The 27,778-nt window shown below is 31.8% G+C and overlaps 3 protein-coding genes and 1 long non-coding RNA gene across 6 annotated transcripts; 1 reads left to right on the plus strand and 3 right to left on the minus strand.

Annotated features, from left to right (window-relative positions):
* Positions 1–1,879: 1,879 nt before the first annotated feature.
* On the minus strand, positions 1,880–3,049 carry LOC105803820 (transcription repressor OFP7). The gene is given in 2 exon segments (XM_012636224.2): positions 1,880–2,911; positions 2,913–3,049. Coding segments are annotated over 2 exon segments (981 nt in total). The 5' UTR covers positions 3,035–3,049; the 3' UTR covers positions 1,880–2,052.
* Positions 3,050–5,290: 2,241 nt separating this feature from the next.
* On the minus strand, positions 5,291–8,703 carry LOC105803819 (uncharacterized). Its single transcript, XM_012636220.2, has 7 exons — positions 8,220–8,703; positions 7,718–7,902; positions 6,558–6,841; positions 6,416–6,474; positions 6,277–6,313; positions 5,920–5,991; positions 5,291–5,542 (listed from the first exon to the last, which is right to left on the minus strand). Exons 1-7 carry the CDS (start codon positions 8,365–8,367, stop codon positions 5,506–5,508), a joined length of 822 nt encoding a protein of 273 aa, XP_012491674.1. The 5' UTR covers positions 8,368–8,703; the 3' UTR covers positions 5,291–5,505.
* An 8,645-nt stretch (positions 8,704–17,348) lies between these two features.
* LOC105801053 (protein MAIN-LIKE 2-like) lies at positions 17,349–19,161 on the minus strand. The gene is made up of 5 exons (XM_012632390.2): positions 19,105–19,161; positions 18,276–18,991; positions 18,109–18,190; positions 17,567–17,714; positions 17,349–17,446 (listed from the first exon to the last, which is right to left on the minus strand). The coding sequence occupies exons 1-5, from the start codon at positions 19,159–19,161 to the stop codon at positions 17,349–17,351; spliced, it is 1,101 nt and encodes a 366-aa protein (XP_012487844.2).
* A 4,680-nt stretch (positions 19,162–23,841) lies between these two features.
* On the plus strand, positions 23,842–27,778 carry LOC128034592 (uncharacterized). 3 transcript variants are annotated; one of them, XR_008190671.1, is made up of 4 exons: positions 23,842–24,183; positions 24,570–24,829; positions 25,023–25,497; positions 27,371–27,778. It is a non-coding gene; the product is annotated as an uncharacterized LOC128034592 (long non-coding RNA). The 3 variants fall into 3 exon arrangements; XR_008190670.1 differs by having other exon boundaries at positions 23,861–24,183; positions 25,239–25,497; XR_008190669.1 differs by having other exon boundaries at positions 23,916–24,183; positions 24,570–24,696; positions 25,239–25,497.

The following is a 27,778-nucleotide window of genomic DNA, read 5'->3' on the forward strand; positions in this document are numbered from 1 at the left end:
TTATCTCTGGTATAATCAGAGTTCAACTGGGAGAAAGAGTCTTGCTGAGCTGTCAAAACGCGACTACTTAATTGGAGAAATCATCGCGACGTCACGAGTCTCCTCATCGTGACGTCGCCCCTGCTTTGTGACTGGTTGCGACTGTCTTCGATAAGTTTCTGCAAACTGTCCGATAAATGCAAGGTATACTCCACACTTGCCATAGGTGTGTGAGTCAATTGTAAGTATAAAAAAAAAACTAAAGAGAAGAAAATAAAATATATTTTTAAGTTTTAGTTGGGAGGAGTGCAACAGTTTCTTTAGGTTGGTAATGAATCCCTGATATCATGTATGATATTCAATATTGAAATTATCCTTTACCAGAAAGTGAAATTTTATATCTTCTCCCTTTATATGGTGAAGGGTTCAAAAAAGAAAAATTTTGAAACTTTGGGTGCCATTTATGAAACAGAATTAACCTTATAAAACTATAAGCAGGGATTCATCATTGATAGACACTGTTATGCACATGCAGCAGCACATGCATGCAAGAGGACTAATCAAACACTACCAAGTAATAACAATTTTACACGCAGGGAAGGTAGAAAATTTTTTTAGGGGTCGAAATTAAATTGTAATTTTTTTACGATAGTAAAAATGTAAATTTTAAAAGATTAAATCAAAATTTTATCATTTTTAAGAGAGACAAAGTATAATTTTACATTTACTAATTTAAAATTTTAAAAATTTTAAAAAGCCAAAATGAAAAATTTTCTATTTTAGCCCTGCCAGCCCCTAGATTCGCCCCTACTTACACGCTTCATTTTCATGGTTATGGATAAGGGTGATATCGTTTTTGTTGGTTTTGTTTGGATTTTTTCAATTGTTTGTTATAAATTGGTTTTGATTTTTGATTTTTTATATTAATTTTTGGTTTTAAACTTTTAAATTTATTTTGATAAATTGAATTTTGTTTTATGAGTTTTGGATGTTATTTGGTAAAATTTTAAAGTTTTTTTATAAAATATTTTAAAAATCAATAATTTTTAAATAAATAAAAATAATCTATAACTTTTATATGGTATCTTTTGAAAAATATTTTTGAATCACTATTTTAAATATAAAATTTTTTATATCATAAAAATTAAAAATAATTATAAATTAAATAAAAATAAAATTTAATTAAACTCGGGACAGAATAGGGACCAAGTTTCTTTCTCTTTTGGTTATGGAGGGCACACTGGCTTAAAGAATGATGGCCGGGTAAAATAAGTGGACCCTTATTGACTTAAAAAAATGCATGTGCCAGGGAACAATCATGGGGCAAAGTGGGTAAAAGCACTGTATACATCTCACTATTAAAAGTTGGATTGTATTTTTGCCCTCTTTAATTAAAATTGAGCAAATTAGTTCTTATATATTATATCAAAGAGTAAATTATTTTTTCTATTAAAAAATTCATTCATTTCACTATTAAAATTAATTTTTGTATGCTAGCATGAGGTACATTAAACATATCATGTGTCAACTTTGTCAGTTTTTAATAATACAGATGAATAAATTTTTTTAACAGAAAACATCAATTTATTCATGTATTGTACATAAAATACTTTATTATTTTTTAAATAAACAACTTATAACAAACTTTATAATACTTTAATCCTCAAAACGGAGAAAATAGGGATTGATGCATGGGAAACATGGATATCCAAAATTTAAGCAACATTTTACATGATGAGTGGGTTAAAGCTTTAAATCATCAACCAATCCAGTGGTTGGTGATTATATATAGTAATGTTAATTGTATGTAGGGTCTCCAATTCATGACTCCTTTAGTAGATGTACGCGGACCACCCTTTTTTTAATCATCTTATGAAACCACTGCCCATGATTGACGATCTGATAGAAGAACAATAACATTAAACTAAAATTAGTTAGTACAATGTTAATGATGTGACATAGCTATGATTAGAGAGTGATGAGAAATTTTGCAAACACACACAGTAACATTAACAAAAAAGAAATTAAAAGCTTGATTATTTATTATATTAATTTTGATAATGATTTAGTTTATTAATTAAGAGCACAAGAAACCCCAACACTAGTCGATCTTCGAGAAAACAAAGCCTCCCAATTCTCAGTAAAAGCCTGTACAATAGTCCCATGATGATGCCTTGAATTCAAAGACAAGAAACAATGCAAGAGTTGTTCCAAATCTTCATCTTCAAACAGTTGTTTCTGCAATATCATCTCCATCATTGACCTGTTAAAATCCTTATAGGGATCCTCCGATTTCTTCACCACTGCAAAACTCTCCCTCACTTTCCCTTCCACCGTGCAAGGTACCACCACCCATTGCAAAAAGCTCCACAATCTCGCTGGCGATTCGCTCATCTCCTGCATCATCATCTCATTCCTTCTAGTTGATTTCTTCACTTTCTTGTTTTTCTTTCTCCTCTTTCCATGCCTCATTGGCATTGTTTCACGTATGCTTTCCAAGTTAGCGTTGAACTCTGAAAAGGAATCAGCCGAGAAGCTCCCAGAAGATGAGACTACGGTTTCTGTTTCTTCATCGTCAAAGCTCGGTGTCGTTTTCTTCTTTTTGTATCGTCGTTTTCTCTTCATCTCCATGTTGAGAGGCTTAGATCGAGAGATAAAAAAGTCATCGTCATTTTCAGAGATATTGTAGATTTTGCGACGGGGGGTGTGGTCGTCATCGTGAACTTTGGTGATCACGTGCCTTCTATCTTCTCTTTCCCAATGAAACTCTGGTGTTGGTCGCGGAGGTGAGTCATTGCAACAGTCAGTCTCAGAGGAACACTGCGCAGAAAATCTTGGTCAGAGGCCGCAACCCATTGAGGAGAACGCGGTGGAAACGTGATGTTTGAGGGAGGAGTAAGGAGGAAGCTCTAAGGACGATGGTTTGTGCGGTTGGTGGCGGTAAATGGAGGGAATTGAACATAGGGTTAGGGAAATCAGAAGGATTTTTGGAGCGGCAAGATTGGAAGGAAGGGAAGAAGACACGCGATATCTTAAGCTTGAAGCGTTACGCCATTGCTCTTTTTGTATATTTTTTTGAATAGCTCTGTGTTTAAGTATGTCTTGAAGCCATATGCATTTGTCAAAGACATCAACTATTTTTTCCCACTAAAGTTCAGCACTTTTATATATCATATTAGTTTATTAACCGATGAACCATATAGTACATGAGATTAATATAGTACAAAATCGATAATGTATTAATTCTTTAGTGAGATTATAAAAAAATATTTTATAATAAGTATTTTTTGATTTCATGTTGTTTCTCTTAACAATATTATCTTTATGATTTTAACCTATATTCTCCTTTACTTAGTGTAAAATGGTGGGTTTGTTAATATCATGGGGATCCAATGAAACAAAATCATCCAAATTCCATATGTTTTCACCCTTTTTTCCTTCCGCTTTAATCATCCCTTTTAAGGGGACATGGGTTTGTTTTCGCAAAAGCTAAAACAAAAGGCTTCTTTTGCACTCATTTGTCTCCAACATGGTTGTCTCTTTCCCTAACCTAGTCTTTGTTTACCTCCCCCCCTCCCCAGGTCTCAATTTATCTGATTTTTTTCTACAAATTTTGAGTGTTAATCTATCGGAGGTCCATTTTAGTTAGGGTGCTCTTAGCTACCTAGTCAGGTTTCGAACGTTATAGCCGATAAATCAGTGGACAACAAGGCTAATGGTGTTGAAGGTAATTCGTTGACTGAACACATATATGAGCTATTTTTAACCAAAGATACCTTAACGATTCATCTTTTCAGTCAGACCCAAACTTGTTGGCAAAAATTAGTTTGAGTAAAACTCGATTCGATTCGATTTGAAAAAAAAATTGATTTATTCGATTTTTTCAAATCAACTTGAATAAGTAATTCGAGTTTCAAGTTCAAGTCGAGTTAAATTTTACAATTCAAATAACTCAAATAATTCGAATAACAGATTGATATAAATACTCCTTTGGTCCCTGTCAAATTTGAAAATGAGCAAATTGGTCTCTCACTCAACAAAAATTACAAAAAAAATATCAAAATAATTTTTAAAATTCAAAATATTTATAAAAATTCCAAAATTTATATTTTAAAATATTATAAATTTTTTAAAAAATTATAAAGAATATATAAAGAAAGTTAAAATTTTAAAAATTTCTAAAATAATAATTTTGGGACCTAAATAAGTTAATTAATGATACAAATTTATCACATTAAAGTATTTTTTTTCTTATTTTGCTTTGAAAAAGTTTTAAAACATATATAGTTTCAAATTTATGTGCTCTAACATGAAATTAATTATATTGTAACAAAATTTTAATTTGACATGTTTAATTTTTAATTTAACTTAAACAATTTCACTCGATTTAAATTTTATTTCACTCAACTCGATTTAGAAAAATTTTAAATTAAGTTAGGATGATGAAATATGAGTTGAAATTTTTTCACTCGATTCGACTCAATTTGTTCTGATGCTTACTCCCATATATCATGAACAATAAGGCAATTAGTCTGACCAAACCGAGTTGCAAGCGTTCTCGAGACATAATCAATACCATTGGCATTGGCAAAGTTTAGGTCAAAATCATTCTTGTAATATTATATTTTTCCTCCATAGATAAGGTTTAAGTTCATAGATTAAAAAGTTTTAATTAGTTGAAATATTTATTTAATTATTAGTCTATAAATTTTATCCTTAATTAATGATTTAGTATATTTTTTAATAAATATATTAATTATCATACATAATTAAATATATATATTTGAATATGAATATATTTACATTAATATATGACATATTTAAAACAAATAAGTATAATACTTATTATTAAATAAGTATAATATATATTAAAGAGTTTACAAGTCCGTTTACCAATATAGTCGACCATAATTACATTTTGAAAACCCTTATTGATTATGCTAAAATAATATTTAATTTATATTTTAATTCTCATGCAATTAAACCTGTGTGTTGAACGCATATACAAATTAAGGGTCTGTTTGATTACTAGTAAAATGTTTTTGGAAAATGATTTACGGAAAATGTTTTACTTTTTCATAAAATGATTTCTTGGAAAATATTTTACGGTGTTTGATTGAATCATGTAAAATATTTTCATTGTTTGATGATTTCTGAAAATATTTTCCGGAAAAGTTGTTTTACATATATTAATATATATTAATAAATTTTTATATTTTAAATTATTTTTACATATATTGCAATGATTTATTTATAATAATACTAAATTATTAAGCTACAATATTAATCGTTATAAATTGGAAAAAACTAATATCAAATAAATTAATTGTAATTGTGTTAAAAAAATAAATATTGAATAATTATAAATTACTTCGAAACCACAATGAGTACTAGAAAATAATAATATTATCCAAATACATAATTAATAGTACACCACATAGTAATAACATTGTCCAAGTGCATAATATTACACCACATAAAAGGAAGTATGTTGCTACGTGCAGTATCTGCATGCAGATTTTCCACCTATTCTTCCTTAGCCAAACAAGTGTCGGAAATCGCACTGAAATACACAAAACAGGTCATTCATCCGTCAGACGATGACATCTATATAGGCATTTTGTCGTATACAACTCAAGGTTAAATTTCTTTAAGCTTTCTTCCAACAAAGAACATCAGCCAAGTAATCATATACGGTAACAGGGGGAAAAAGAAAATAAGTAGAATGGCATGGAGGATCAATTTCTTCAAACAAACTACGACCACAAAACTCAAACATTTGAGATATTGTTTCAGCATGCAACCTTGAATTAGCAAATGCCAAAAGGTGCCGATGCATCTTGTATCAAATGTTAGCAATCTCTAAACATGCGGATGCCAGAAGGATTTTAAATTTCTTACAAGAAAGCATGTAGGAAAAGTTTAAGTCTAACATCTTACTTGTTCAGGATTACAAAAACTCCACAAAGGATGAAAGTAATAGCAACTAGTAACCAGCCGCTCACTATGAATCTGCAACAATTTGTTGGTAGTGTCAGAAAGAGATGTGAAGTTGTAGAATAACCGAAAGAGAAGAATTCCCAGACTAAGTGCCATTTAATTTCAGAACAAGTTTCCTATTTTCCATTTTTGTTTATATTCTAAATGTGATCAATAAGATAAGGAAAATAACTAATTTGAAAATTCGGAAAACAAGGGATTGTGAATGTAGTAAAAAGTTTGATGTTTAGTTATTTCATCATGTAAAAGTATAGACGAAAAATGGAAAAACATTATGTAGGCCCCGAAAGAACTTACATGTGAATGACATGTTGGTGCCCTAGAACAGACAACACTGCAACAAAATTATGAACAAAATTTCAGATCGGCAAGACATGGTAATGGTCGAGAAATATATAAGATACAAGTCAGTAATATTTTATAGTGATATACTTACAAAGACCAAGCAGGGCCAAAATTAGCATCACTGCTGCCACGGAGATCAATGCCAATTGCCTGAAAACAAATTTGAAATACTTTTATTTGCATACTAGTTTGACAATAATGAGGCAATATCAAATGGTTTAGGGGGACTATACACAGCATTGAAGACTCTTCTTATTTTGACAGCGTTTTCATCGGTCTTCTCTCTAAGTGTATCTGCTGCTGCATTTAGATCTATGTTCAACTTGTCAGTGTCAGTAATGGCATTGGAAGGAAGGAACAACTCGGCCACATTGATGGTTTTTGCAAGAGAAAGGTATTGTGTAACATTATTTAGGATTTGCACAGTGTAGTCTGACTGGTTTACAACATATTTCAAAGTATGCAACACTTCACCATGAAACTCATCTTGCCCAACCGAAAGAAGAATGCATCCAATCTTGTTCAAGAAACAATTTGCGGCTTAGATAAAGAAAAGAACATGAGCATAAATAAGTACAAGAAAGAACATGAGCATAAAACACACACACAGTCATGGGAATGTGCATAAATAAGTACAAGATAATTTGCTCGGTGCCTTGCTTTTACTTTTTGCTTTCCACATCTTGTTTTTAATTAATTATATGTTTATCGTTTTTGTTTTCTATTGAAAAGCAAAGGCACCAATAAAATCAGAACCAAAGTAAATAAGATAGTAAAAGCTACATAACATTGTAGACATTGAAATTCTATAAGTTCGAGTTATTACGCTGCAGCGCTAGTGAACAATATGAGTAGTATAAGACAAATTGTTTGAGAATGATCCATTCTTTTTCCTTTGATGTTTACTCTCCATCTGCAGTAATTATATGCCAAAAGAACCAAGCCAAAAGAAACAAACCACAACGCAGCAAATATGAATCCCACTGCCCCAGTAAATCCAACTGACTACACACAAAACAGTTGAAAATGCTGATCAGAAATATCTGATACACATATTAGCAAGCAGGATACGATCCTTAAGGACAAGGTGCAAGCTAAAACATGTTAGCGTAATGGTATCTTCAGCATTTCCTAAAATAGTATAAAATAACTTTTTCGGTTTTTGGTTGAATAAATTACACTTTCTTATTGACAATAACAATCTATTATCATTTGACACAGATTGCAATCTATCCTCAGCATAAAGATGCAGATTTGTTAGTTCAAGTATAATACATATATGTTTATGTATATACAGTCCAATACTGCTAAAAGTGAACAATCTATAAAGTAATTAGATTCAACAGATCAATCAAAAGGCTATCAAGAAAGCAAGGCAGACTAAAGACTTTACCGCCCAGTAGTGGCGGTTGGTAATATTCCAACCACCGTGATAATGCTTGAAATGGCGCAGAAGGTCTGGCCTATTTGTCCTTTGTGCTGCCAACACCAGCGTGCTTGGAGACTCATAAGTTGTTGGCGCTGGTGCTTGTGGCAGTTCTGATATCTCATTATTCCATGCACCTAAATTCACCCCTCCTGCATACACAACAAACATACAGTAAATATGAAACAATTTGAGACAACAAGTAGGAACAAAACCCTTTTCCTTTCTCTTAATCACACGGGTTAAACATACAGTAAGAGTGGGGAAAAGGCAAAAATAGAAAACAAAAGACCAGATCTTTCAAAACCATCAATGATCCCAACCAACTACTTCAATCTGCCTTACAATTCAGCAACCAAACACGAGAAAGGAAACATAAAGCAAACAATCAAAATACAAAAGGAAATGAAAACTTAAACAAGAACTTCACATTATAGTAGGAATCTAAACCGAATTATAGAACACCAACCAGAAATGAGCTTGACATAATCTGTGAGCGGTCCATTTTGAGCCAAAACTGGAACTGAGCTCAAACAACAAAATCCAACAATAAGCAAGGAAACGAAGTGTCTAACTAAAAGGGTGTTCTTCATTTGCAGCTTTAAGTAAAATTTCATTGCCAACTCATCCTCTCAAGATTTAGGGAAACTAAAAAGGAAAATCTTAGGGATATCCCCCACAGGAGCAGAAAAAATAGAAGCAAAGGCCACACTGGTAGTGTGAAAAGAAACAGAAGAACATCTTTAGGAAAAAATTTGAAGGAATGAAGGAAGGGAGAAGATTGGATGAAGGAAGCTTACTGGATGAAGGGAGAAGAATGCCTGGAAGCTTTAGGAAAATGTCTTACGGAAATTGAAACGGTAAGACAATTTCCCAAAAATTGTAAGGCATTTTCCCGTCTTTTGGAGTTGATTTTCCAAATGGAAAATGTTTTCCCACAATCAAACACTGGAAAAATTGGAAAACAATTTTCGAAAAATCAAATCCCACAATCAAACGGACCCTAATATATATAAATAAGTGTGTTTGTGTTTGTATAATTTTTATAATCTATAAATTTGATTATACATTATTTTTTCAAAATTATGAGTATTATTATTCAAATCTAAATACAAATTAAAAAAAACAACATTATCCTTCAAATATGTGAATTCATTAAATATCTAAATTCAATAGCTTAAAAAATCAAAATTAAAAATTTTAAAAAAGCAAAATAGATAATTGTCGAGATATCCTTATCTTGCCAACAGTCTTATGGTTTCTTAGTAGGGTGTCGAACACTTAAGGCGTCTTTGGTATAAAAATTCCTATCACCAATAAGCCACGAATCATTAAAAATCTCGATATCATGACTATACCCTATACGACAACTGATAAATGTATAGATAGAGTGAAATTTATTAAATTTTATTTATCGAACGCGTCAATTTTCAAGTTTGGAAAACCAATCAACTTGTAATGACTTTTTGGATGAGATCTTGACATTTCTGATTGAGATGTTTTCATGGTGTTCGAAGATCTATCTTTTATCTTTGAAACACGTTTTGAATCACTCGATTTCAAGTTCTAAAACTCAAGTTATAACCGTTTTAGTGAAGATTGTGCAAACAGAATTTTTTAGATGGGATTATTATGGAAATTACGAGTTTTTAACTTTTAATTCGAGTTTAAATCATATATATTGGGTTCAATTTTTAGGCTTAATTATTGTATATGAGTCTAATATTGTATTTATTAGGTTTTATTATTTTATTAGTTATTTATTTCGAATTTTGGATATTTTATATGTATTCTAAGTTATTTAAGAGTTTTATGTTTCTTAGTCAACAAGAAAACTTAGTTTAAAACTACTTTTATTTAGATTAATTAGAGTTTTGTTTGGATGTACTTAGCTAGCCTATATAAAGGTCTCTTTATTTTCATTAGAAACACAATTGTTTTCATTAATAAAATTTTCAACTCTAGGAGTTATTTCTTTGTGAAAGATTTCGCTCTTGCGTTTTATAGAAGTAGTTTTCTTTTTTATTTTCTTCAATGAGTCGTGAGAATTCATTCTTCATCCTCAATTTATCAATGAATTATTTCTTGGAGAGTTGATTAGAGCCCCTAATTGAGTTTGTTAGGGTTTATATCTCAAAGGTTTCCATTGGACATCTATCAATCATATCCATCGATTTACTCGTTCCATCTTCCACTTAAAAAAAAATTGTTTCTTTAGTTATTTATTATTTTATTTATTCTTTGTTCTCAATTTTCTTCTTTTAGTGTTTTCGATTTCTTTATTTCTACATTTTTTTATTTTTCTTTATAGGTCAGATCTAAATCCTTCTTTCTTGAGTCGAACAATTTGAATATGATATTCTCTCGCTTTCCTGCCCCTCCCCTATCATTAACAACAGGTCCCTATACCAACAATGTGCTTGGTCGCCATAATACTATGCCACACAAATGAACTTTAAGAAAATTACAATCAAGGAAATATCTAGGTTTAAAGATTTGACAAACAAAATTATCCAACGATGAAATAAATTATGTGTTAGGGGATAAACCCGATTAAGCAACGAACAAGTAAAATAATGAAGAAATTGAAAAGATTGAATACAAATATTTTACATGGAAAATCCCTCCGAAAAGGATAAAAAATCACTAGTAAAGATAATTTCATTATAACGGCAAAAACGAAGAGTACAAAAGATAGAGATAAAACTAAACCCTAAAATCTGAAATAATAACCCACAAAACGTAAACACAAGATTCTCTAAAAGCTAAAAGCTAATACCTAAATGTATAATGAGTTATTTTTCTAGGGCGGAAAAAGAGCCTATTTATAGGCTAAATTTGTACGTCAAATAATATTAAAATAACCTACACTAATTAGAGTTTAAGTGGGAAACTAATATTAAAATAACCTACACTAATCAGAGCTTAAGTAGGAAGCTAAAAATAAAGTTTAACTAGGAGAATAAAAGCCGAAAAATACGAGGCATAACTTCACAAATCTCCACCTTGACTCATATTTCAACGACGCTTTCTTTTCCAAAGCCTGCCCCAGGCTCATCTCGAACTATACAGGATATTAACTGAGTCGAAGTTGTGCTTAGAAGCTGGAAGTCTTCTAGTCTTCTACTTCCACAAACGCAGTGCCCTATCTTTTCAAAACATGCACCCAAAAGAGAACCTTTCTTATACGAAATGGTCATACTTTTTTCCCTCCTATGACCAAGTTGTCTCTGCTTCAAACGAGTCGATTTCAACTCCTTAACAGACGAGGGATGTCCTATTTCAGCAATCACCGTTGATCCTTCCAAAACATAAAGATAGTCAATATTTTTACCTTTCATCAAAACAAGAGCCCTATAGGATACATTAATGTTGCTTGTCTTGATGTTAATTTTACAACCCTTCGAGTTCAAAATTCCCAAAGAGATGAGATTTTTCTTTAAGTCAAACACATGTCTGACATCTAACAGTGTCCTAATAGTCACGTCGTGCATCCTGATCTGAATTGTACCAATATCGATTACTTTATTTAGTGAACCATTCCCTATGTACATAACCGCACCTTCAACTGAATTGTATGTAAAGAACCAGTCCCTATTGAGACTCATGTGGAAAGAACACCTCGAATGCAAGATCTACTCAGACATAGGCTTGGAGCTTTCACTTGTTGACACCAACAAGAAATCATCACCCTTGTCATTGGTCAAATTAACACAAGTTAAATCTTCCTTGTTGCTCTCAACAACCCTTTTATTTCGCGGTTTGTAACAATCTGCCTTAACGTGACCTAACTTCTTATAATGGCGACATCTTTTGTCTCGCTTCCTTGATACTACCAAAATCAATGCTTGCCTATCTGACTTGTTAACCAAACCCAACTCATTGTCGAGTTTGTCTTTGCTCAATAACTGACTCTTCACATCCTCGAATGAGAGATCATCGCTGCCATAAATCAGGGTCTCACTGAAAGACTTGTAAAAGGGGGTAAAGAACACAATAATAACATAGTCTGATCTTCATCGCCAATCTAGACCTCAACATTTTTTAAATCATTCAAAAGATAATAAATTGACTTATATGACCTCTAAGATGCTCACTTTCGTCCATGCGAAACGTGTATAAACATTGTTTCAACACCAATTGATTAGTCAGAGACTTTGTCACGTAGATGGTTGCAACACATTATTTGTTAAACATAATTGAATCATGGATACAAATTTTTTTATCTAATCTATCCCATTTTGATTTATCCATGTCTACAGACTTCTTCTTTATAAGGACCTTCTCAAGATCGCTTTAAATCAGAATTGCCGCCATCTGAACTTGCCATAGATTGAAAATTTTGATGCCATCAAACTTATCAATATCAAACCTTGTTATTGCTATCTTTGAATGGGTTGATTGCGGAAATTGAACTAGTTCTGATACCAGTTTGTTAGGGATAAACCTAGTTAAGCAACAAATAAGTAAAATAACGAAGAAATTCAAAAGATCGAACACAAATATTTTACGTGGAAAAACCCTCCAAAAAAGATAAAAAAATCACGGGTAAAGATAATTTCACTATAACGAAAAAAAACGTAGAGCACAAAAGATGGAGATAAAACTAAACTCTAAAATTTAAAATAAGAACCCATAAAACGTAAACCCAAAATTCTCTAAAAGCTTATAAAAGCTAATACCTAAATGTGTAATAAATTATTTTTCTAATGTGAAAAAAGGATCTATTTATAGGCTAAACTTGTAGGTCAAATAATATTAAAATAACCTACACTAATCAGAGTTTAAGTGAAAAACTAAAAACAGAGTTTAACTGGGAAACTAATATTAAAATAACCTGCACTAATGAAAGTGTAAGTGGGAAACTAAAAATAGAGTTTAACTGGGAAAAAAATCGAAAAATACGAGGCATAACTCCACACCGTGAGGCTTGTTTACCAAGCACAACTAAATTGAAACAATAAAGAACACGAAACCCCATACCTTCAAACTTTTTGGGAGCACATAACCTTTCCTAAGCCACTCAACAAATTCCCTTACGGTCATTGCCACCAGAATGCACTCATACAATAAACTTTGAGTAGTACCTCTTTTCCTAGTCTTGAAAGCAACTTGTTCTTCCAACTAAAAATTTTCTTGCTTAATTGTTCTCTTTTACGCCCAACCAATGATGGAAGACCAATAAGACCATGATCTATCAAGTTAAATACACCCAGAGAAGCCATGATGGTATTGCAAATAGGAAGCCTAGTATTGAAGCGAAAATAAATGAGAGACACTGGGACCTCTTCTACAAACTGAAATCCTATGCAAATTACTTCTAGACTTGGCCTTTTTTATCAAGTAACTAAGACCTTCGGTGCAAAAGGGTGAATAAATAAGGGGACAACGGATCCCTTGATACAACCCCTGATTATGCAAGATTGGCCCAACCTCCCCCATTAAACGAAATCGAACATTTGACAGTGCTCACAACAAGCATTTTGACTCATAAATATGCCTTTTATATTTCCATAATATATCAAAGTCTAACATATTAAAGTCATAGTTAATACAAAAAGTCAAATTCTACTATTACACCTTGTACTTTATATAAATTGTGGATTTAGTATCTATACTTCAATTTGATCAATTTTAGTATTTATACTTTTTGAATTTTGAAATTTTACCTTGACCCAATGATAACAGTTAAATTTGTTTAGTTAAATTATGTCATTAATCTTGTATTATGATTAAAGTTATAGATTTAGTCCATGTTCACCAATTGAAGCATTCTTAGTGACTATATTTTTGAATTTCAAAATTTTAGTCTTAATGTAAGCGAAAGGTGTTAAATCTATTAACTGATTTTTTGTGAATAATATGTGAAAATAGCAAAGTTAATTTCTTCTATTAGTCCCTATACTTTGCAAAAGTTGTGGATTTAATCCTTGTCATTGTACTTTCTAAATTTTAAAATTCCAGTTATCACCAAACAATAATTGTTAAATTCATTACAAAAGTTACATTATTTTCAAAATCGATGTGCCAAGTATATTATCATATGTGTAATGCCATGTCAACTTATTATTTTCACATATTACTAACTAAAAATCTAATTAATGGATTAACAAGCTGTCATTTGTGTCAAAACTAAAATTTTCTAAATTCAAAAAGTATAGGGACTTAGAATGGTCCAATCGAAGAATATGGACTAAAACTACAACTGTACACATAGTACATGACTAATAATTAAATTTAACCAAACAGATTTAACTGTTACTGTCTGGGTCAGGACTAATATTTTAAAATTTGAAAAGTATAAGGACTAAAATTGACTAATTTGAAAAGTATAGGGACTAATAAAAATTTAACCAAATAATAAACAACCATAGCATTACACGTGCTAATACGCTTGACACATCAATTTTTAAAAATAACATAACTTAACTTTATGAATTTAGTAGTTATTATTTGGCTAAAACTAAAATTTCTAAATTCTAAATATATAAAATTAAAAATAACTAAGTTAAAATACAAATACTAAATCCACAATAAAGTATAATAGTAAAATTGGAGCTTACAAAAAACAAACGCTACTGATATATTAGCCGGTAAGGTTATTGATATTGTTAAAAAATAAAATAAAAATAAAAATATGGTATACATTTCATGCTATCTAAATAAATTTTCAATATAAATATAATAAACGGATATATATTCTAGTTAAAATATATTATATATAAGAAATCTTATTATATGTGTATGTATGTGAAAATCACAAATTTAGAATATAAATGTGTGTTTAAAAATAATATATAATAAATAATGAAATGTATATTTTGAAACTAATTAATAATAACACATGAAATATGTACTATATTAAAATGAAAAAAATTAGATTAAAATTATTTATCACGGTATTGTCATCAATCTTGAGTTGGTGTTGAGTTAACTTGTGATGCTAATTTAATCAAATACATTAATATATATATATATATATATATATATATATATATATATATACAATTGATGAAGGTAATAAAATGTGTATAATAAAAATTGAAATGTATAAAATATCAAACTAAAACTTTAATTGAGTGTTAAATTGAAAGTTTTACAAATGTAATTTGGTTTGGACTCAAATCTTAGAGTTTTTATAAAATAATATAAAAAATAAAAATTACCAAAATGTTATAACTTTTTTTTATTTACCAAAAAATATATAATTTTTTTTATTTACCAAAATATAAAAAAAACAAAAAAAACTGCAAAAAAAATCTGACCGATGTGACGGCACCTTGGTCATGCCAATGGCATTGGCGGCACCAATGGTGCCAATGCCATTGGCGGCACCAATGGTGCCATACTGATTGGCGGCACTATTCGTATTATAAAACCGAGATCTGTCTAGCTGAAGGGAGAAAAATCAAAAGAAAAAAAAAAGAGAAGAAGAGTTGCTGCGGAAAAGAAGAGAAAAAGAGAGAAAAAGAAGGTTTTTTTTTAAAAATAATTGATTATATTGTTGTTATTATTTTGTATATTTTGTAATATTTTTTGTTTTAGTTTAGTTATTAAGATTAATAAAACTCAAAATAATAGTATTAGTTAGTATTATTATTATTGTTGTTGTTGTTGTTGTTGTTGTTAGTATTAAGATGTTATTAATGTATTAAGATGTAACTTAGTAATATTATTGTTAGCAAAAACTAGTATTATTATTATGGTTACTTATTATTTTTATTTACCAAAATAAACTAGTTAGTAAAAACTAGTATTATTATTATAGTTAGTTAGTTAGTTATTATTTTAGTAAAATTAATAATTTTAGTGTGTATTATTTTGAGTATAAAATTATTAATATTATTAGTGTGTTAGTTATAAGGATTAGTGGTTAAACGGTTTTCGGTACAAAATTGCATATTGAAACATTAAATTTTTTAAGTAATTTAGTTACCGTTCGAGAATTTTATGAGATTTTAATTTTTTGTGATTAAATATTGAAGATGGATGCTAAGTTTCTTGTATGCGTTTATTTCGATGGAGTCATCTTGACAACAAGTGTTGGATGTGTATTTGAATGTTGGCAACAAATAGCAATGAGATTTAATAGAAATGTATCGTTCGATGAAATGAAGGCAAGGATTAATGCAAAAATTCATAGACGTTGTGGGAGAAGGATATCAAAAATTTTCTACAAGTTTCCAGTTTCGACAAATCCGGTCAAATTCGTCGAAATGGAACTTGTAGACAATGAAGACGTGGAGATAATGGTCGATCTCTACTGTGGGAATGGGAGTGAGAAGAATGCACCGATTCACTTATTTGCTGAGTTAGTCGGTATGGAGCAAAATAAAGATGTTAATGCATCTGATGAAGAAGACCGGGCTGAAGAACCGTGGATGGTGGCTCCAATATCATACGTTGATAGTGAATCAACTATGGGTGAGATCGGTATCGACCTGAATATTACACCCGATGTTGACATGGTTGGTGGTGAAGAAGAAGGTGCTGGCGAAGAAGAAGGTGGTGGCGATCATTGGGATGAAGAGGTCGATAGTGACGGTGATCCCGATGTGGACGATGTACCTGATGATATTAACAATGAAGATGTCAACAACGATGAAGGCATTAACGCTTCTTCGGTTGGGGAGCAGATGCGGCGTATTGTGATACACAATAATCTTGGGCCACACATGTCGCTCATAGACCCCGACGCAGCGTATGTAGCTGAGTTTTCGGAGTACCCTGAAATAGTTCATTCTCACGGGCTGGTTGTAACATCTGATGATGATGAGTTATTCATAGGCCAGAGATTCAGCTGTAAAGAAGAGTGCGTATATGCCATTAAACGGTACAGCATGAAGATATTAGTGGATTATAAAGTCTCCGTGTCTACTCCGACAATATATGTTGGGGAGTGTTGGAAGGCTACAATTGGCGGGTACGAGTTGCATTCATTAGAAGTTCTCAGATGTGGGAGATACGAAAATTTGTTGGTCCTCATACATGCACATCAACACATATGACAAAAGATCATGGAAAACTTGATTCGAAAACTATTTGTAAGTGTATCATGCCAATGGTGAAGGACATGCCGACCATTAAAGTTTCGGTACTCATTGCGGAAATGCAAGCACGATTCCAGTATCGAGTCTCATATCGGAAGGCATGGATAGCTAAACAGATGGCGATGGAGCAACTGTATGGGGATTACGATTCGTCGTATAACGAGCTTCAAGGTTGGATAGCTGCTATGCGGGAGTATGTACCAGGGACTGTGATTGAGTTGCAGACAAGTCCATATTATGGCCCGGATGACCAGTTACAGCCGGCAAAAAGGATTTTCCATCGGATGTTCTGGACGTTCGATCCATGTGTGCGGGCATTTCCCCACTGCAAAGCCACTTGTGCAGGTGGATAAGACTTGGCTGTATGGAAATATACACAGATACTGCTTCTTGCAGTTGCTCAAGACGGTAACAGAAACGTGCTCCCGATAGCATTTGTTATCGTAGATAAAGAGAACATGGAGTCTTGGGAATTCTTCCTCACAAATCTGCGGAGGTATGTTATTAGGAACGATAACATTTGCATCATTTCCGATAGAGGGAAGGGTTTAATTGCAGCTATTAGGCGTTCCGGTGTGCCGTGGAGATCCATTTACTGCATTCGTCACATTGCGTCTAACTTTCATAAAGATTATAAGAATGCAGACTGGAAGAGACAAGTTGTGGCAATGGGTAAATGATAACCTAATCTTTTCAATATAAGTTGTAATGTTTGATGTTATCGACTTACTAGAACTTATTTTTCGTTAATACGTATGCAGCGTACGAGTTAGAGCCACATATTTTCCGGCAAGGAATGATCCGACTTGATAGTGACATGGAGGGGCAGGTAAACACATCTTTCCGACAATGGTTGCGCACAATGGAGCCGTGGTATACTCCAATGATGGTTGCAGGTCGGTAGCCATAACCATCTGAGGAATTCGATGCAATCAATCGTTCCACAGTGCGACAAATTTGCGGTGCTTAATTCCCCAGTCTAATTGAACTCTTCCTCTCTTTGTCAAGCCGTGATCATCCCCCAACTGGCACAGCAGATCCGGGATGGGTTGGATGCAGCCAAACTACCGAAGCACCCGATCGCTGTGATACCACTCGACGACATTGAAATTTATAATTGGTGTGTTAGTACACCATATGTAGGAATCAACGAGTGCGGACGAGGGTACAACATTTGTAATTTTCGGCCTCCGGTATGGCATCCATATAAACTGCATGAGTAATAACATTGTAACGAGTTAGACCGGTAACATGTGAGTAAGATATATAAATAGAATAGATGTCATGAATATTAGAATAACAGCTTACCCCTTCCCAGGCATGTTGTTCAATCCTCAGTCGGTATATCGGGACATCACACGACTTCCCGATGCCTGGACGGGTGGTCCACCTACAAAAAATAGTATAGGGTTTAGGGTTGGTAACATTACTCAATATATTATGACTACAAGTAATGACAATTTATATTTTATCACCTGAGTGGCAGTGGATACAGATAGGGTTGGTGACTAACGCGTGCCAAAAACGGCATCCGATAAAGCGCCCATGACTGCAGCAGTATGAGGCATCCGTCGATGTCTTTAACTTGCGGCTCTGTCGCCCGACAAAGCTCCCGGTACAGCGTTGCTAGAACAACAGAACCCCAGCTATACGACCTAGCAGTGGACAAATCAGCTAGTAGGGGCAAGTACGACAAATGCACACTGTCGCCGTTTGCATCAGGCATGAGTACTGCCCCTATCATATGCATGATGTACGCTCGAGCAGCGCACATCAACTCACCTTTAGTGGCGGTCGCTGATAATTGTCTAATATTGGCTTTTAGCCATGTAAATTTTATGCCGAAAAAATATTTATCACCGTCCTCTGGTGACTCTCCCAGGAGTTGATAGCAAACTGCAGCCGGATCAGTGAATGAAGATACTCCCGTTACGGGACTCCCGTCAATTGGGAGCCCAAGCTGCACTGCAACATCCTCCAAGGTCACTGTGCACTCCCAGCATGGAAAATGGAAAGTATGGGTCTCCAGATGCCACCGCTCCACTAGCGCAGATAATAAATCAAAGCGCAAGTCGGAGGACCGGATCAATGCTAATGACCTAAATCCGGCTAGCTCCAAGTACGGCATCAATCGTGCATCCGGAGCTATCTTTGTAACACTCACACGGCCTCTTAATACTCGGAACGAGTCCTGATAGTGTTAAATTATAGAAAAAATATTACGATAACATAATTTATTTGTATATACTGCGTATATCCTTTTTAAATAAATAGAACTCCTGATTAACAAATAATAAATCATACCGCGTTATTAGCCGCATTAGATATGTGTCTAATATCGCTTCGAATCAATCGAGCCATTGCGATTCGATGCCTGCAAGTTGAAAAAAAGTTAGTAAAAAAATCTTACTTCGGCCATTTATTCGTATTTTTTTCTCCGCATTTTATTCCTTTAAAAATATCATAATTTCTAATTTTATAATTTTACATTATTTCAGTGCATAATGTTTGAAATTTATTAATCTAGTGTGTTATTTAAATTAATTTGGTGTAAAAAAACCCTTACCCCTGCCCTTTGCTCGTATTATTTTCTCGATTTTTATTACTTTAAATAAAAATATATTATTCTCGTATTTTATTGTTTTAAATTATTTCAAGACATTTTCTTTGAAATATTTTGTATTAATTATTTCTGAATTTTAAAAAGTTAGTAATATACTCTTACTTTTGCCATTTGTTCGTATTTTTTCTCCGCATTTTATTACTTTAAAAATATCATAAACTTAGTCTTTTATAATTTTACATTATTTCAGTGCATAATGTTTGAAATTTATTAATTTAGTGTGTTAAGGGGGAATAAAAGAAAATAATAAATAAGGAGGGATTAAAAGTAATTAGCCACATATTGGTGCCGCCTTTTTATTCCCCTCCATCACCATTTTTTTTTCCTCTATTATTTTGGTAAATAAAAAAAAAGTTTATAATATTTTGGTATTTTTTTAATTTTTTTGTAATATTTTGGTAAAAAACCCGAAATAAACCCTTTCCCCTGCCCTTTGGTCGTATTATTATTTTCCCGATTTTTATTACTTTCAATAAAACTATATTATTTTCGTATTTTATTATTTTATATTATTTCAGTACATTTGTTTCAATTATTTGTATAAATTATTTCTGAATTTTTAAAAAATTTACTAATACACTCTTACTTGACCATTTGTTCATATTTTTATCCGCATTTTATTATTTTAAAAATATCGTAATTTTGTATTTTATAATTTTACATTATTTCAATTTATTATGTTTGAAATTTATTACATGTACATTTTTAGCATTTTATTATTTTCGATAAATATACAATTCCCTTTTTCTTTTCGTATTTTATGTTTTCTTAAACATACTTCTTTGTCATTTTACTTTTAATGCTATTTTCCTAAAATTTTAATTTCAAATTCTAAGTAAATTTCATAAAAAATCCCTAATCAACATACAATGTACATACCATTATTTTTTCATTCTAAATATATTTCATAAAATATATATGCTAAATAAAATAATAAAATAACTATAATGTACATAACATAAATTTTAAACACACAAATATTACAAAAAATTAAATTTATAAAAAAAAATTACCTTTTTTTTTCTTTTTTTTCCTTCCTTCCCTCTTCTATTTTTTTCTCTTCTCCTTTCCTTTTCTTTCCTTCTTTCTTTCTTTTTTCTTCTCCTTTCCTTTTCTTCTTCTTTCTTTCTTTTTTTCTCTTCTCCTTTCCTTTTCTTTCCTTCTTTTTCTTTCTTTCCTCTCCTTTCTTTCTTTCCCTCTCCTTCTGCCCCCCACCACCGACCCCCCCTATTATCAACTGGTGCCGCCAATGGCATTGGCACCATTGGTGCCGCCAATGGTTTTGGCACCTTTGGTGCCGCCAATGCCATTGGTGTGACCATCAATGCCATCATCGGTCGATTTTTTTTGAGGTTTTTTTGTTTTTTTGGTTTTTTGATATATTTTGGTAAATAAAAAAATTATATATATTTTGGTAAATAAAAAATTTATAACATTTTGATAATTTTTAATTTTTATATTACTTTTGTAAGAAACCCCAAATCTTATCATATACAAATTATTATTTATTTATTTAAAAAAAATTAAATTATTCTCGAATAATATAACTTATTTTAATTAAAAAATATTTGTATAATTAACTATAGTGACTCAGTAAAGCACTTGACAAGTTACTGGCCATTTGCTTTACAAGATGCTTAATGCTAAAAGGTTCGTATTCCCTATTAGATTTTTCTGCTTTCTTTTTCACTTTTGTGTAAAATTTATTATTTAAATATTCCAAAAGAGATAACTTTACATGCTGGCCTATTGATCGATCCACTCGTTTAAGCTTATATATATATATGGGAAAAAGTAGTATTTGCATAATATTTTTTAAATGAAAAGGTTTAATTGATAATAGCTACCTAAGCTATTAGATTTATTTGAGTTAAGTACCTAAATTATTTTTTTATGATACTAAACTTTAATTCCGTTACAGAAATTGATACCTGCTGTAACTGTTACTGCCCTCAGTAAAAAAAAAAATGTTAACCAATCAAATTTCACTAAGTCATCGTCTTATTAAAATATAATTAAATAAAATAAAAATAAATGACCTTTCCCTTCCCCGTCCACCGCCCCCTCTCTCTCCCCCTCCACTCACCGTCCCTCTCTCTCCATCTTCAAATTCCAGTTTGACTTTTCAGCAATGCGGGCCGCAAAACCAGATGGAAGTTGCAGCCCTTCTTTCTTTCCAATGAACTCCAACACCTTAACAATCTGGTAAAGGAATTTGGCAGAAATGAAATCAATTCACCGTAACAATCTTGTTGCATTGCTCTAAGGCTGTCGATGCTTGGCAGTGTGTTGGTATTAGTACAAATTTCCAATCGGTGCATGAACTTCTTGTGTATTATATTTCAAATGCTGGTCTTGCACAGCAGAATGGGGTTTTGCTTATAGCTTGGAGTTTTTGGTTCCATTGAAACCTTCTTTGCTGGAAATCTGTTGACGAGTCTCCTAATCGAATTGTGTCTTTTTGTGATGGTTATTTGCAGGATTGGAACGATGCTCGGGAAAGTTTCAAACAGCTGCAGGTACTACAAATGGCTGGGAAAGACCACCGGAAGGTTGGATGAAATGCAATGTGGATGGGGCTTTGGATTCTTGTTCGTGACCCCTCTGGCCATTTTGTCAAAGGCTTGTCTGGATCGTTGGGGGTCGGGATGGAAGCGAAACTTATTAAAATCATGTCGATAAGAGAGGCTTTGTCTTGGCTGCATGAACCGATTGCCAGGAGGCTGTCCATGCTATTACTAAACTGAAGCAAGACATCTCCTAGTTTGGCACCATTGTTCACGACTATTTACGTTTGAAATCTCAATTTCAACTAATATCCTTCCGTGCTAATAGAGCAGCTCATAATCATCAGCATTTCGTTCTAGTTGGAATGATTTTCCTTCTTTTCTTTATGCTATTTTGGTTTTGGATTTTGCTACTAATAATTTCAATGTCTCTAGCATTTTTTAGTGGCGCTTGGACAAAAAACGCCGCTAAAAATCAAGCATTAGCGGCGCATTACGTAAAACGCCGCTAAAGATCGAGCATTAGCGGCGCTTTCAGGAAAGCGTCGCTAAAAATCAGCATTAGCGGCGTTTTTCTAGAAAACGCCGCAAAAAACCTAAGCCAAACGGCATCGTTTTCTACCTTTCGGGGCTTTAGCGGCGTTTTTGAAGAAGCACCGCTAATGCTCAGATCTTTAACGACGTTTTTTAAGAAGCGCCGCTAATGCTCAGATCTTTAGCGGCGTTTTTGAAAAAGCGCCGCTGATGCTCAGATCTGTAGCGGCGTTTTTGGAAAAGCGCCGCAAAAACATTTTATCTGTCTATTTACTATTTTATTTTGTTTATTTATATTAATTAAAATTCAATTTATTTTTAATTGAATATTTGTTAAAAATGGATAAATTTGAAATAATGACACGTAGAAATAATTTGAAATAAAAAAATATAGAAAAATATGCTCAGATCTGTAGCGGCGTTTTTAAAAAAGCGCCGCTGATGCTCAGATCTATAGCGGCGTTTTTAGAAAAGCGCCGCAAAAATATTTTATCTGTCTATTTACTATTTTATTTTGTTTATTTATATTAATTAAAATTCAATTTATTTTAATTGAATATTTGTTAAAATGGATAAATTTGAAATAATGACACGTAGAAATAATTTGAAATAAAAATATAGAAAATATTTGTTAAAAATGGAGAAATTAAAATACTATTATTTAAAATAATTTTAAAATTTTTGGGTACATAATTGATTGATTTTTAATTTATATATTAAATAATTTCAAATATAATTGTAAAAGATACGATAGTATTAATTTTAAAATATTTAATTTAATTATCATTATAGTTTAGGGTTTAATATATATGATTTAGGGTATATATATGGTCAATTTAGGATTTAGGGCCGATTTAAGATTTACAATTTTAAGGTTTATAGATTATGGAATTAGGGATATTTATGGATTAGGGATTTTGATTTAAGGGTTGTGATTTAAGGTTTATGGGTTAGGGGTTAGAGGTTAAGAGTTAGGGATTTAAGGTTTATGAATTCAGTGTTAGGTTAGGGTTTAGGGTTTAGATTAATTAGTACTGTGTTTTAATTTATATATTAAATAATGTTTAGGGGTTAGGGGTTAGGGATTTAGGGTCGGGTTAGGGTTTAGGATTTAGATTAATTAGTGTTTTTTAATTTATATATTAAATAATGTTTAGGGGTTAAGGGTTAGGGATTTGGGCTCGGGTTAGGGTTTAGGATTTAGGATTTAGATTAATTAGTGTTTTTTAATTTATATATTAAACGCCGCAAAAGTTAAGCAATAGCGGTGCTTTTATAAAAACGCCACAAAAAAAATTTACTTTAAAAAAGTAGCGCCCTTTTAGCATAACAAAACAGTGTCGTTTTATTTTAAATGAAATAATTTTTTGCGGTGTTTTTGTGAAAAACGCCGCAAAAGATCAGCAATAGCGGCGTTTTTATGAAAAACACCACAAAAAATAATTTCACTTTAAAAAAACAGGCGCCATATTATAAAATTCCCTCCCAACTTTCCCCCCAAAATCCCTAATTTCCCACGTCCAAGAAAAAAAAACCCAAAAGCTTATTAACTCTGTGTTTTTTCCTTTCTCTCTTTCTCTTTCTTGTGTTCCTGTTCTTGCTTTTAGTAGTCTAATTATTGGTTTTCCTCTTTTTCTTTTGTATTTTTTTTTCAAACTCCATTTTTCAAATCTTTTCTTTTGAATTTCTGATCCATTCAGAGTGCTGAAAAATATTCAGGTACTTCGGTATTTTTCAATTTCGCATTTTATTTCCTCCAATCTTTGAATTTAGTTCCAATTTATCGTCATTTATTTGCTGAATTAACTTGTAAAATAATTGTTAGCACCTAGGGTTTTTTTTATGTAGGGTTGTTTTTAATTTTAGTTGGAGAATATATTGTGGTTTGATTGTTTGTTAGGTTTTGATATTCATAGGGTTTTTAATTCGTATTTCTAGCTTAAGTAAGGACCTCATTTCTTCTGCCTCAAATTAATTAAATTCAATGGTTAGTATTTGTAATATTTAATGTAATGTAAAATTTTTGGCATGTTATTAATTGTAAAATATTTGGTATTTGGGGGTTTTTCATTGTTACTGCAATTATATAATTGGTTTTGATGCAGAACATATATGTTTCAGCAAGTAAATATTTAGGGATGGGGTTTACAAGGAGCTACGTCGGGCATGGAGGATGCCAAAGAGCAAATTGTACAGGAGTCCAAAAATTCCACGCTACCATCTAAAGATGAGGTTGTGTTCTTATCTTGGTTCATTGTGGAATATTTGATTGGTTAAAGATTTTAGCTACATACAGAAAAATCCCTTCATCCCTGGAAGAGAGATACCTCCTGATGCACAAGATCAAATACAGAGATTTTATCATGTTAGCAATTGAATTATTATTTAAGCTTCCTTTATTTGCCTTCTTTTATAATTTTTTTCATGTTGTTTTTAGCTTCGAAGATTAATTAGCTAAGAATTTGAAACTATTGAGCTTCGTTAAGCTGAGATTAGTTCATCAGGTAGCAGTTAGTTGCTACTTTTGCTAACTCTTTTGCTAACTATTTTTTGCTCAGTACTGAAGCAAAGAGAAGAAGTGTGAATGGAAAATATTCTTATTGCTAGCTTTTTTACTTCAGCATGAGTTGTTAGATAATGCCATAGCTAGTTGCATTGAAAATGAAGGTCGTGCCTTTATTTTCAATTGTTTTATTCCCTGTAACTTAGTTTAGTCTCGTGTTAGTTTTTATTTGTATTGGGTAGTTTGACAGTGGTTTTCCATTGTAATGTAGAGGATGTTTTGTCTTTTGGGGATGAAGATATGGTTTCGGTTGATCAGGAAAATGAAGAATTTCAGGACTGTGAGTTTCGTGCTGAGGGACATGAAGGAACCCCTCATGAAGCTCTTATTTTGGCGCTTGGCTATTTGGGTGTGCGGGATCTTTTTGTTATTGAGAATGTTTGCACATCTCTGCGATCTGTAGTTCAGAATGATCCTCTTTTATGGAGGGATATTCACATAAATCCGCCAATAATCCAAAGCTAATCAAGGTAATTTATTTGCCCATACCCTTATGCTTAAATATGTTGGTTGGTCTTCATTTGGGTTAATCATATTATATCTAATAATTATATAAACTGGAATATGATGGATCATGCATTAATGGTATAGTATGATTTAATATCTTCTTATATTGTAGCAGAGTGAAATTGCTATTTGCTCTCTGATTTTGGTTTTATGTGATGATGATTGTTTCCTATAGATTGATTCAAAGAAATTATCAACAGTTATGAATCTAAATCCTAGCAGTAGTTATATGAATTGGAATATAACTGAATATGCGTATTTCAGCATAGGGATATTACTATATACTCTTATTTCTTTTATTCATATAGACTAATTGTTTGCTACATGTTACTTCAAAAGAAGCAAATTATAGGCAGGTATAAATCTAAATCCCTGTTCCCTACTGTTTTTAGACATCCGCAAAATGATAAATGTATATTCTCTCATTATATGTGAATATGTCAAACCAAAAATTACCTTTTTCCTAATAGAGGCATGTAGAAGAGGAGGATTTCAGTTTTCTATGCCTGTATGTTTTATGCTCAAGTAACACATTTAGTTCCAATGCATTTACTGAGTGGCTTAAACTGGAGCTGTGTTGGATTAAATATTTTAGCTTCTATTTTGCTAATATAAGAGACCAATTAACTGTGATTTGTTGTTTTATTTCTTTCTATTTTGTCTTCACAGTTTCATCGTTGTTCTATTTCTACATACTTTCCTATGTTCTTTCCATATTTTCATATTTGTTGTAGTGGAGTGGGTATCAATCCCAATCTTTGTCCAATTACAAGATTTAATTTGTAAGAGTTAATAAACATAATTAAATTATTGAAAAGTAAAATAAAATCTTAAATTTTGGAAAATTAACCTTGTTTTGAATAATGACTAAAAATATTAAATACAAGTAAAGAAGTTAATATAACATATTAGTCAATTATCTTATTTCAGATTAATACCTTTTAAAACAAGTTCTATCTTTTAACATAGAAAACTAAATTAATGCTTGATTTTTAGGTTATAATGTATGGATGCATGGGTCTCAATTATCATTAATAAATAATAATATTATACATCATCATTATTAAATAAAATAAAATTTATCAATAATTTTATTTAATATAACTAAATATAATTATTACAAATAAATACTAATATTAGAAACTTTAAATTATTGTCTATTGTTTTATTTCTTAAAATCTCATGTTTATGTTTGGGCAATTATGAAACATTAGATATTAAAGGTACTAAAGCTATAATTTTCCTGCGTCTTTGTATGCCAACCATGTGCAAGGCTCATTAGATATTAAAGGTACTAAAGCTATAATTTTCTTTATAATTGTTTCATCTTCACTATATAGTTATGTCTGCAGGAGAATATAATTTCTAGAAACATGCCCTTCAGCTATATTTGATGTTATACTTTTTATGCCAACATTTTCCCTGATTGTTTTGTAAATAAAATGAGAACTTGAACTCTTATTCTTTTCCTGCTTTGGCTTTATGCTCATTTTTCCAGTAGACTTGATGCAAATATGGCCATGAGAATATAGGCTCTTATTGGTTGTCACTTTTACTCCTTCGTTTCTCTAGTTGATTTTTGCTTCCTAAAAGGTTGCTAAAAAATAAATCTAAAAGAGAGAAGCAAAGTCGTAATTGATTGAGAATATATAAATGACTAGAATACTATAAAATTTCTAGTATGATTGTTCACGACCAACTTGTTGTGAAAGCATTTGTTTGCTATTTCCCCGTTCATTTTTATTCTATAGTTAAGTTGCTAATTTTATCTTCTTATCTACCTGTGTATCTGAATGATGTTTTATGAATACAACCATGCTTCCAATAATGTGTTAGATGGGCTGAACATGTTTGATGGAACTGATGCACATTACTTCCGCACGGGGTTAAGGGGTCACCACTCGGTGTGGGATTCTCGCCTTTTTAATTATGGAAGCTGGGAAGTATGTACTTCTACCTAAACATTTCTTAATGAATAGCTCTTGTTTAAAGATTTTGGCTTCCTCCCTTCCAGTTGTAAATATTTTTTCTTAGTTGTTGCTTTAGGTATTGAGGTATCTTCTTTCATATGCAAGATGGTGGCTGGAGGAGTATAAGTTTGATGGGTACAGATTTGATGGTGTGACTTCAATGATGTACAAGATTTCCTTGATTAAGTAAATGTATTATTTATTTGAGTAAAAAAATGCATTGTATGTTTTATTACCTTGAATATGTATTATTTATTTTAGTTTTGATTCTAAA

This window comes from Gossypium raimondii, chromosome 11 (assembly GCF_025698545.1).
Source record: "Gossypium raimondii isolate GPD5lz chromosome 11, ASM2569854v1, whole genome shotgun sequence".
NCBI classification, from domain to species: domain Eukaryota; kingdom Viridiplantae; phylum Streptophyta; class Magnoliopsida; order Malvales; family Malvaceae; genus Gossypium; species Gossypium raimondii.